Genomic DNA, 12,030 nt, shown 5'->3' on the forward strand with positions numbered 1-12,030 from the left:
CAACCTTGCTAAATATAAAACCGAGCCCCTATTAATAACGGATTTAATATCTCACTTTATTATGTTTTTAATGGGCGTGAAGAGCAGAAGCTCTTTGGATGGATGACACCGCAATGAAGTCTCCGGTCACTTCCTCAGACTGGAATAATGTGGCTTTTCAAAGGGGAAGATGTATGTATTTTCCAAAAGGAGGGAGGGGAGGGAAACGACTCACTTGAAATTAAGACACTCTAGAAGAGGAAAAAACAGGAATGTCTTACCCCGGAAACAATCAGTTCTCCGCCAAGGTTTTGGACTTCTGCTTTGACCTTGCTACAGATATTCAGCTGGTGACAGTAAAGGGCGATGCGCTGAAGGTAGGCGAGCAGGTCTTGCTTACAGGCCGAATCGGGACACTGCAAAGGAAGAGAGAGAGAGAGAGAGAGAGAGAAGCAACGTAAGGTTTAATTTACGGCTACTTACGAGATGCTGAACGGGCAGAGAAAGCTCGGCCGCTTTGAGGGTGGATACCGCAACCCTCGCTCGATTGTTGGGTGGCTGGTTTCACACAGACCCCCAGATCTCGTCTCTCTCACTTTGGCCCTCTCGCGCGGGGGAGTTCGTTGGAGACAGTCTCGGAGGTGCTTTTTCGTTTCTTTCCCCGAAGAACTTTCACTTCTCGTTCAAGCTTCACCGGTTCCTTGTTCATTCTTGTCCTGAGTCGTGGTGGCGCAGCGGTTAGAATGCCGTATTGCAGCCTGACTCTGCCCACAGTCCGGAGTTTGATCCTGACAACCCTGACTCAGCCTTCTGAGGTCGGTAATCTGAGGACCCAGAGTGTTGGGGGAAACATGCTGACATTGTAAACCACTTAGAGGGGGGCGGGGGGGCTGCAAAGCACTGTGAATTGCTATATAAATCTAAGTGCTATTGCTGTTGTCAGAACCGATGAAGCTTCTTGGATGGAAAGTGAAAGGTCTTCAAGGAAAAAACAGTAAAAGTCCAGCTGCCCCTTGAAAAAAAACACCTTTGAGACAACCATGAGCTGGATGGTTGAGAAACTCCATAGTCCCTGGAGAAAGCAATTATTCTGGGAAGAGTTAGCAGTAAGTGGAAACCAGGCCATCAAGGAACACGGGGGCTGGATACCAGCCACAGCATAGAAAAGCTCAAAGAAATGACACAAGATCAGAAGATGTGGAGAGACCTGGCCCACAGCATTGCCAAGAGCAGCAACTGAATGAATGGATAACATCATCCCCATCACCGTGACAGATCTTGGCTACTGCAGTGCAGTGTACAAGGGGCTGCCCTTGGAAAGAAACCCGGAAGCTTCCGAATGGGTAGCCTGCATGCTTTTGTGAAAGCCTAGATTTGCACGTGGGTCACCTCTCTTGCGGGAGTTGCACTGGCTACATACAGGTCCAAGTCAAGGAGGCGAGGGCTCCCTTCACAGCCCTCCATGGCCTGGGGCCAGGTTACTCGAAGGACGGCCTTTTTCAAGCCACCTCGACTTGACCCGCCAGAGCAGGGGAGCCGGGGATCCTATGAGTCCCCCTTTTTAAGGGGGGGCCCTCTCTGGGGGGGCTCCCTCCCTGTGGAACATCCTCCCTGCAGAGATGCGTTTGACTCCCACTTTGCCACACTTTCTCAAGGTCCTGAAGACCTGGTGTGACCGAGGGGTCTTGGGACCTCAGGGTGGTACGGAGCCCCTCAAATCGTGTGATGGCTGCCATGGGGGAGTGGGGGGTTTATTGGTTTTTATATTGGAGTTCTTGGATATTTTTGTATTGGGGCAATAAGGCACCTGGAGTGTTCTGACCCAAGCCTTGTTCAAATCAAACAAACACAAAGTATGTATAAAAGCAAACCCTTTTAATGCGGTGCTGTGAATTCTGTGCATTCACAGCCAAGAGTCATTCAGAACTCATTGTCCCAGATAAGAGCGAACCCTTTCAAGGTTGCGAAAGGCTGCCAAGAACAAAAGACTATTTGCAGATAAATATCCCAAGCCAGAAGTTTCCAAAAACAAACAAGAGTGATCAGGGCTTCAACGAGGATTCTGAGCAGAAAGAGCTTTGTTGCTTCCTGCAAAGAAGCCAACCCCGAAGGCTGGCTTTTATCCCTTATGGGAGGGGCCATACCTTCCATCCTTACTCCCGAGTCACCCGTGCTGCTTCAGCTGCTCTTTCCTTCGAGCAGCCCTGTCCATACTTGCATTGGGCACAGGCTCCCCAGCGCCCTCTGTGTCATTGCTGCCAGACCCCAAAATCTCTGAAGGCAGCACCCCACTCTCTGATAGTCCTGGCCCCATCCCTGCCTCACACGCAGGCTCTTCATCTGGGTCCTTGCTGTCTGAGACCTCATCCGTCCACACCTGCTGCCGGCGAACCACAACAGAGAGTCACATGGGTGAGTTGGGGGCGGCCATCTGAATTTAACTTGAATTAAATTGAAATTTCCCCGAAGATGGGCTCCAGCATGAGTCCAAAAACCCGGAAGAATAAACCTCTGGTCCCAATGGACCCAAATCCAATCTCGCATCATCCTGGCAGGTGTATATTTTCCTTCATTCGTGGATATTCTTTATTGGCCAGGTGTGATTGGACACACAAGGAACTTGTCTCCGGTGCATAAGCTCTCAGTGTACATGCAAGCAACTCAGTAAGTAAGATAATCACAAGATACCAATAGGGGAAGGTAGCCGGGAAGATGAAAAGGATTATAGTAGGACAGCCCTACTACACAAATAAAAGAAACGATAAATTTTTCTTTCACAGTATAAAACGGTTCGGAGCTCAGGAAGGCCAAAGAGAGAGAAACAGAGAAAGGAAGCACTACTATCGTTTGTCACTTACCCAATGAACTGTAAAGCAGACAGCAAAAAAATTGTTTCCGTCTCCTTAGGATATGGTTCAGACCGCACATAAAATTCTCCCAGTGTACAATATACTCTCTTTTATGGTAGAGGAAAAGCCCAGAAAAGCAGCAATAACGAACTGCAATCAGGAAAAGGCCATTCTGACGTTCCACTGGCGGAACATCAAAGTGACACAGGCGCAATTCAGTTGGGCTCAACAGAGTCAGGACTCTCCGAAGGGCTTGCGATCCTCGCAGAAACTTGGAACGTAATTTACGGGGCAGGTGCCGAAGAGAGAGGAAGGCTGGCGATACGACTGAAGGTCCTGCTGCGCAGGTAGTCCTTGGCTTGAGACCAGTTGTGATGGAGTCCGCCCTGAAAAGTGCAGGTGGCCCTCACCTACGACCACAATGGAGACCCAAAATTTATATTGCTAAGAAAGAGAGTGGCTGACTTTTGCCCCATTTTACGACCTTTCTTGCCACCGTTGTTCAGCGAATCAGTGAAGTTAATCTCAGGGCTGTTAAGTGAATCCGGCTTCCTCATTGATTTTGCTTGTCAGAAGGTCGCTAAAGCGAATCACGTGACCCCTGGGAAACTCTGCAACTGACATAAGTACATGCCAGTTGCCAAGTGTCTGAAATCTGATCACGGTAGACATGACAGGCTCCCTTATTTTATCAATGGTTAGGTAAGGAATTAGAGAAATATCTCATAACATAATATAAACATAATAGTTAAGATAAAATAATGTAATGATATGCTATGAGCAATTACTATGGAAAGGATTATAATATGATATTCTGTGTTTGATTATCCCTAACCAGGATGATTAGGAGGGAAATAAGGAGGAACTTTCTGACAGTGAGAACAATCCACCCAAGGAACAGAAGTTGCCCTCGGAAGTTGTGGGAGATTCATCCCTGGAGGCTTTCAAGAAGAGATTGCCTCCTGTCTGTCAGAAATGGTGTAGGGTCTCTCACTTGGGTGGGGGGTTGGACTAGATGACCTACAAGGTCCCTTCCAACTCTGATGATCTGTTATCTGTGATCTGCAACGCAATTCACATTACAGAGAAAAAAATATATAGGTTCCTTCTGTAGCAGCTACTGGTTAAGGGTGTGGGTCAAGTTCAAACTCTGAAGCCTTTGCCTGCCTTGTCTTCACGACATCTTAGAGGAGGCGGCTCCTTCCGAGGAAACCTTGCAGCTGAGGTCATTTTTCATGCAAGCAACAGCAACGCGTCTCTCCAAACGCCCTACCTTCCTATGCAGAAGCATAATGAGCTCAAGGCTGGCTTAAGACAAAGGGAGACAATGAGGGCTGAAGAGAAAACAACGGGAGGGAATTCATGCCGCTCTCCAAGCTGAAAAATGTACTGGGTCAAGTAGAGGATTCCTAGTTTTGTAGTTCTCAACTTACAACTATTCATTTAGCAACTGTTTGAAGTTACAGCAGCACTGAAAAAAGGTGACTGATGACCAGTCCTTGCACCTACAACGGTCAGTCAGATGAAAATCTGGGTGCTTGGCAACTCACATGAATCTATGATAAATGCAGGGTTATGGAGCCGCCATTTGCAAACTTCCCAACTGGCTTCCAACAAGCAGAAAGTTTGGGAAGCCAGACTCGTTTGATGAATTTTCTTGACAACCGCAGCAAAAGAAGGTTATAAAGGCGGGAACAATTCATTTCACATTCCTGCCTTGCTTAGCTATGGAAATTCTGGTTCCCAACTGAAGTGGAGAACGACGTGCAATCAAGCCAGGTGGGCTTCAGTCCAAACCCACGCCGACTCTACTCAATACGTGCCAGTTGCCGATCGGCCAAATTCTGATCACACGACTAGAATAGCTGGCTAGGAATGGGCTCTACTACCGATGAAGAGAACTGGAAAAGGTGGGAAAATACTTCATGGCATTCATCGGTCGTTCCTGTTTAGGGTTGTTTGCCCCAACTGACAATACTTTTGTGGATTTTCACCTCTGGATCTTCCTCATCTCCGGCAGGAGATGTAAAGGGCTCTTAGAACTGAATATAGGGTTGGCAGGGACCTTAGAGGTCTTCTAGTCCAGCCCCCTGCTGAAGCAGGAGACCCTGTATCATTTTAGGCAAATGGCTGCCCAGTCTCTCCTTGAAAACCTCCAGTGAGGGAGAATCCTCGACGTCTGGAGGAAACCCATTCCACGGAGTCATTGTTCTCCCTGTCGGGAAATTCCTCCTTAGTTCCAGGTTGCTTCCCTCCTTGGTGAGTTTCCATCCGTTGCTTCTTCTCCTGCCTTCAGGGGCTTTGGAGAATAGCTTGACTCCCTCTTCTCTGGGGCAGCCCCTCAAACACTGGAAGACCGCTATCATGTCACCCCCCCACTCCTTCTTTTACAGAATAATAGAGCTGGATGAGACCTTGGAGGTCATCTAGTCCAACCCCCTCTCCAAGCAGGAGACCCTACACCATTCTGTACAAATGGCGACCCAACCTCTTCTTAAAACTCTCCAGTGATGGAGCGCTGTAACTTCTGGTGGCAAGCTGTTCCACTGGTTACTTGTGCTCACTGTTCAGAAATTTCTCCTTAACTCTCCTCTCCTTGATTAATTTCCATCCATCGTTTCTTGTCCCGCTTTCTGGTGCTTTGGAGAACAGGCTGACCCCCTCTTCTCTGTGACTTCCAAATATTGGAAGACTGCTATCATGTCACCCCTAGTCCTTCCCTTTGTTAGACACACCCAGTTTTTGCAACCATTCTTCGTAGAACTTAGAAGAAACTAGTAACAAATTTCATGGCTCTTTGGTAGAATAAAATTCAGGCACCCATTAAAATGTGAATAAAAAATATACAGGCGGGCAGCCTCCACCATACATTCTGCATATTCTTCTTCTTCTCTTAAACCAGCCCTCTTGAGAATTTCCTGGGGTAGTTAAGGCTAATCTCTCCTTCCATATATATGATAATGCCAGGAAATTGTCTCTTCCTTTCTCTTCCCAGAGTAGCCCCATCTTTCAAATCCAAATCCCGGAGGTCTTTTTTTTTTTTTTTTTTTTTTAAGTTAGCTGCCATTTAGCACCGTCACATTTATTCCACTCCAGAGATCCTGCATTTGAAATATACTTTGAGATTAAATCCTCCAGAGAGACGACAAAAGCCTCAAATGGAAGGAACAAATTAAAACTCTCTTTTTTCCCCTCTTTCGCACTGTGATTAAAAATGAAACAGCCCATAATAAGTTAATGCCACGAAGAGGTCTCCAAACTTCGATAAAATTTCCCCGGTTTTGAAGCTCTGAGAAAGACAAATAACCTCAGCTACTTTAAAAAAAAAACCTAGTAATAATGATGCTTTCAAAAGTTCTGCTGGTGCTCCCAGCTCGGCTGAGCAGCTGTTCGGCTTTTATTTTAGATCAGACAGGTAGTTATGGGGTCTCTTTGTGGCTTGCTTGGGGATTTTTTAAGCGAACTTTTGAGGATATTCCTCCAAACCAGCCAAGGAATTCTTCCGGAGGCTCTACAGGGCAGAGTGGAAACCTCTCCTTGCTCAGTTTCACTTTTAAAGGATCAGTTAAATAGCAGCAGGTGTGGAAGGTATGTTTTAAAGACGGAGCTGTTGTTGCATACTGAATGTAGTAGCTGGAAGAGTAAAGTGTACAATGGGCCAGGAGACACAGCTGTAATGGATTAGTCAGAGCAGGGGTCTCCAAACTTGGCCACTTTAAGACTTGTGGACTTCAACTTCCAGAATCTTCAGCCATGGCTATGAAGACTGGGAAATTATTAACAGAGTTAATAATAACAGAATATTAACAGAGTTGGAAGGGACCTTGTAGGTCATCTAGTCCAACCCCCCGCCCAAGTGGAAGACCCTACACCATTTCTGAAAGATGGAAGTCCAGTCTCTTCTTGGAAGTCTCAAGTGATGAAGCTCCCACAACTTCCAAAGGCAACTTCTGTTCCATGGGCTGTTTGTTCTCCCTGTCAGAAAGTTTTTCCTTATTTCCAGGTTGAATCTCTCCTTGTTCAGCTTCCATCCATTGTTCCTTGTCTGGATTTCAGGTGCCTTGGAGAATAGCTTGACCCCCTTCCTCCTCCTCTCTGGGGCAGCCCCTCCCTCCAATACTGGAAGGCTGCTCTCCTATCTCCCCTGGTCCTTCTCTTCTGGAAGTTGAAATCCACTTTCTGGACATTGGATTCTATCAGCCAGCTGCCAAGGGGTCTTCGCTCACTGCACCCTGCCACAGATTCAACTCATCCCAATCAGGCTCCCTGTGCTGCAAAAACGGCTTCTCCCACAGAACAAACCCTACAAATGCCACGTGCTCCATAAGCCTCTGCAATGAAAGACCTCTACCCACTGTGCTGCTTTAAAAAAGGCTGCGACCTCCCATGTGCCCTTCTCCTTCAATTAGCAGCAGCGCTCTTTCCTGCAGCAATGGCTCCCAGGCAGAACCGTTGAAGCCTGTTTTCACAGAGGCTTAACGCTTCTCCCCCCTTTTAAATAGCTGCTTAAAAGTGGGTTGCATGTAAAACCCTGGCCTGACTTATGGGCGAGAAAGGGCGCCCCGGAGACTGCAAAAGGAAGTGGGAGGAATGGGAACACAGGTAGCCCTTGACCTGCTACCATTTGTTTAGTGGAAGTTACAACGGTACTAAAAAAAAAAGGACCGGTGACCGTTTTTCACACTTATGACCATTGCAGCATCCTCATGGTCACGTGAGCAATACTGGCCACTTGGCAACTGGCTCACATTTATGGCGGTTGTAGGGTCTCTGGGTCATGGGGTCCCCTTTTGCAACCTTTTGACAAGCAAATTCAACAGGGAAATCCAGATTCAGTTAACAGCCATGTTACTAACTTAACAAGTGCTGTGATTCACTTAACAACTGTGGCAAGAAAGGTTGTAAAAGGAGGCAAAGCTCACTTAACAACTCTCTCGTTTAGCAACAGGAATCTTGGGCTCCATTGTTGTCGTAAGGCAAGGACTACCTGTACAACTCTCTTTGATGTGATCCTAATGAGGTGAAAAAAAATTTCATGGCCCATCCCCAACCAGGTACCATGAAAACTATAACTCCCAGAATTCTCAGAGGCACCCAAGCCAATTAGCATCCTGAGTGTGAAATTCAGGACTCTCTCTCTCTCTCTCTCTCTGTGTTTGTTTCTTTTTCTGTTATATATGCACAGCACCTTGCTGAGGAAAGCTGCTTTAATCAGAAAGGAGCACATTACAATTCCAGACACGCCGCCCTAACGTTGGGCAGGAACGGTTCGCTCCGCCGCTCAAGGTCATCTCCGGAGCAGCTCTGAAATTACCTGATCGGCCACTGCCCGCGCCAGTTTGTCCATCCTGGAGCCGGCTTCTGCAATTTTCTTGGCGGCATTGATGACATCAGAAGTATTCTTCAGAGGCCCTTTGCCCCTGGAAGAGACAAGGGGAAAGCTGTTGACTCAACGCTTGGAAACAAAGCCATGAAAAGGAATGTGAATACTTTATTTGGTCAACTGTGATTAGACACACAAGGAATTTGCACTCAGTGTACATGCAAAAGAACAACAACAGCAGCAACAACAAATTATTTAAATACATCGTTAAAGCTAAATTGCTCTAGGACTTTAGAATTCAAACAGACAGGCACCTGCCACATAACACTCCAGACTTAACAACTGTCGATAAGAAAGACAAAAAAAAAAGGTCTGGATAGTGGGCGTGGCAATACCTGGAGGCAGGAAAACAGAAGAGAAAGAACTGAAGAAAATAACAAAATCCAAAGACTTGCAAATAGAAATAGACTGAGCAAGCAAAGGTAGTCTGAATAATAATGGGCGCCTTGGATGCAATCCCAAAAGAACTGGAACGCCACTTGAACACTATTGGCATTGACAAGTTCACCATCAGTCAATTGCAACAGGCGGTTTTATCCTGCAACGATATCTATAACACCATCAAACAACCAGATCTGCCTATCCCAGCTCCTTGAAAAAGGCTTGAGAGATAGACAAAAATGCCGAATCCAGTCTGAACATCTAGCTTATGCGACAAATTAATCATAATAATCATACCAATAAAAGGTGGAGTAAAGAAGATAATAAGAAGGATAAATAATGCTACTACAGAGACACTACATGGATAAATATACCTAGACATTAGGCAGCACTGTGAAAATTATGTGTTCAGCAGACTGATGGCACAAGGAGAAAAAACTGTCCCCGTGTTTAGTTGAACTATGCAATGGAACGGCATCTACGTGGAGGGAAGTATGCAGTGGGGTACCCCAAGGCTCTGTCTTTCAGCCCAATACTCTTCAACATCTTCATCAATGATTTGGATGAGGGGATAGAAGGGGAACTCATCAAATTTGCAGATGACACCAAGCTAGCAGGAATAGCAACACTCCAGAAGACGGGCTTAAGATACAGAAGGATCTTGACAGACTTGAACGTTGGGTGCTATCTAACAAAATGAAATTCCGCGATGAAAAAAGTAAGATTCTGCATTTAGGCAAGAAAAACCAAGTGCACAGGTATGGTATAGGTGGTACCTGGCTCAATAGCAGTAATTGTGGAAGGATCTTGGAGTGCTAGTGGACAATCACCTAACATGAGCCAGCCACGAGCTACAGCTGCCAAACAAGCCAACACGATCCTAGGCTGCATCAACAGAGGGACAGAATCAAGACCACGTGAAGTGTTAATACCGCTTTATAACGCTTGGTGAGAGCACACTTGGAATAAGGTATCCAGAGAAGAGCAACAAAGAGGATTAGGGGGATGGAGGCTACAAAACGCATAAAGAATGTTTGCAGGAACTGGCTAAGTCTTGTTTAATGAAGAGAAGGACTTGGGGAGACAGGAAAGCAGTGTTCCAGTATCTCAGGGGCTGCCCTAAAAGATGAGGGAGTCAAGCTGTTCTCCAGAGCACCTGAGGGCAGGACAAGAAGCAACAGGGCGAAACTGAACCAGGAGAGATTCAACCTGAAACTAAGGAGGAATTTTCTGAGAGTTAGAACAATTAATCAGTGGAACGACTTGCCTCCAGAAGTTGTGAATGCTCCAACACTGGAAGTTTTAAAGAAGAGATTGGACAACCATTTGTCTGAAATGCTATAAGGCTTCCCTCCTCACCAGGGGGTTGGGCTAGAAGACCTCCAAGGTCCCTTCCAACTCTGTCATTTGTTACACAGTTTATGTCCAGGATGTGAGGGGTCTACAGTTATTTTTTTCAGGCCTCCTTCTGACCCCCACAATATACGGGTCTTCTATGGAAGGCGGGCTGGTTCTTTCTGCAATCCTGACTATCCGTTGCTGTCTGTGCCTGTCCTGTTGGGTGGCTGCACCAGTTAGAGAAGTGCGAATGACAGACTCAATAATTCCTCCGTAAAACTGTATCAACAGTTCCATTTTTGTTTTTCATATTCTTGCAGAATATGTGAGGTGACTGTCTCCCCAATTTAGCACCCCGTGCTCTTTAAGCCACTTCTCAGGGTATAGGTTAGGAGATCTAGGGTGGAGGGGGAACGGGGGGGGGGGGCTGAGGGAGGCACCGTAGATCTACAGTACCTCCAAAATGCTTTGCCAGCAGTTCGGTCGTGTTTTTGCCTCCGAGCTCCTGGACTTAATTCTAGATGCATCTTTAAAAGTGTTCCTTAAGAGGGGATTCCCTGAAGAGTGCAGAGCAGCAAAGGGGCTCAGCATTTCCGCCTAACTCCCCTAGCTGGGTTTAACGTAAACTTGGTCAGATCCAATCCGGAAATGGGTCAGAGTTCAGCGGGGACATCAAAGAAGGCCGCTTTACACTTGCCCAAAGCTGAACGTCATCAGGGAGGTTTGTTAAAATGCTGGGTGAGTTTCAGATTTTTTTAAAATTTATTAATTTATTTTTGTAATGACTCGCCTGGCTGTTTGCCTTATTCGTTTATTAGATTTTTATTACACCATTAATATTTTATAATTAGAGCTCAAGGTGATGAACACACCTATCCCTCTTTCCACCTCTGACCTTCCCTAAAACGACCCTGTGAGGTGGCTTGGGCTGAAAGAGAGGGACCGGCCTGACGCCACCCGGCCGGCGGCTTTCGTGCCTAAGGAGGGGCCAGAACTCCCTGTCTCCTGGCGATTGGCCCAAAGTTGGCTCTCGTGCCTGAGATAGAACTAGCACCAGGAGCGGGATTCAAACATCCCAGCAACCGGTTCGCTGCCCAGTTGCTGGGTGGGCGTGGCCATGGTGGGCGTGGCCTACCGGAACTTCCGGGAGGGCCGTTTTTTGCCTTCCCCAGGGTCTGGAGGCCCTCCGGGAGCCAGAAACAGGCCCGTTTCCAGACTTCCCGGAGACCCGTTTCCCCCCCGTCCCTGAGCCTCTGTGTGGACCCTGCACTTACCCGCATCAAAAATGGGCCGTGTGGAGACCCCGGGGAGGGGAGGGGAGGGCGGGGCCAGCCGGTTGGTTCAAATACCGGTTTAGCAAAGCAGATGCAAATTTAACCTCCGGATCACCTGAACTGGTCTGAACCGATAGAATCCCACCCCCAACTAGAATTCATCACCTCTTGGTGTTTGTCCCAAAGTCACCCTCTGGCTTTCATGTCTAAGGCAGGATTAGAACTCCCTGTCTCCTTGTTTCTAGTCTGGCACCTAAACCACTAGACCATGCCCCCCCTCCCCCAGGTACGTCCCAAAACAAGTCAGGATGATGAGGCACATTAACAACAATAACAAATTATAATTATTGTGTTGATTTATTGTTAACATATCCTGGCCTGCAGAACCCCTGATCTGTCACAAGCCAAGATGATGCCGAGAAGGCAAAACATGCGTCTCGATACCACACAAATAAAGCATTTCTGTATTGCCATCACAATGTCTGGTATAAATCAGTAAGTTGTATTTTTTTGCAACACAACACATCGCCCCTTGTGCTTCTCATCCCAGGTACCCTTAGTAACATCCCTGCACCATTCTTTCTCTTGTGGTTAATCAATATTACAATCAGCTCTGCGTTTTCCCCCTAATATTCTCCAAATGATCCAATCAAGAAACTTGAGGAGGAATTATGGCAGAGGGTGAAGAGCTACCTTGTTTTTCCATCCTGCCAAGACTCCCAGGTAGTTAGTGTGTCACTTTACACTGCAGTTGGGGCTAGTAGGATTGTTCACACAAAACCAATGTGAATATAGCAACAATTGAAAACAACAACAACAACCTTAC

General features: G+C 46.8%; 1 protein-coding gene across 2 annotated transcripts in view; it reads right to left on the reverse strand.

The window, feature by feature from the left end:
• Positions 1 to 12,030, reverse strand: part of CTNNA2 (catenin alpha 2) — a 490,650-nt gene that overhangs the window by 34,486 nt on the left and 444,134 nt on the right. For both annotated transcript variants that reach the window (XM_026718940.2, XM_026718938.2), the window contains exons 16-17: positions 8,143 to 8,248; positions 261 to 395 (exon numbers count right to left, since the gene is read on the reverse strand). In XM_026718940.2, the coding sequence (XP_026574725.1) occupies positions 261 to 395; positions 8,143 to 8,248 (241 nt within the window). The remainder of the gene's footprint in view (positions 1 to 260; positions 396 to 8,142; positions 8,249 to 12,030) is intronic.

The sequence above is a fragment of the Pseudonaja textilis genome, chromosome 6 (genome assembly GCF_049901715.1).
Source record: "Pseudonaja textilis isolate UNSWEBS1 chromosome 6, rPseTex1.2, whole genome shotgun sequence".
Taxonomy (NCBI): domain Eukaryota; kingdom Metazoa; phylum Chordata; class Lepidosauria; order Squamata; family Elapidae; genus Pseudonaja; species Pseudonaja textilis.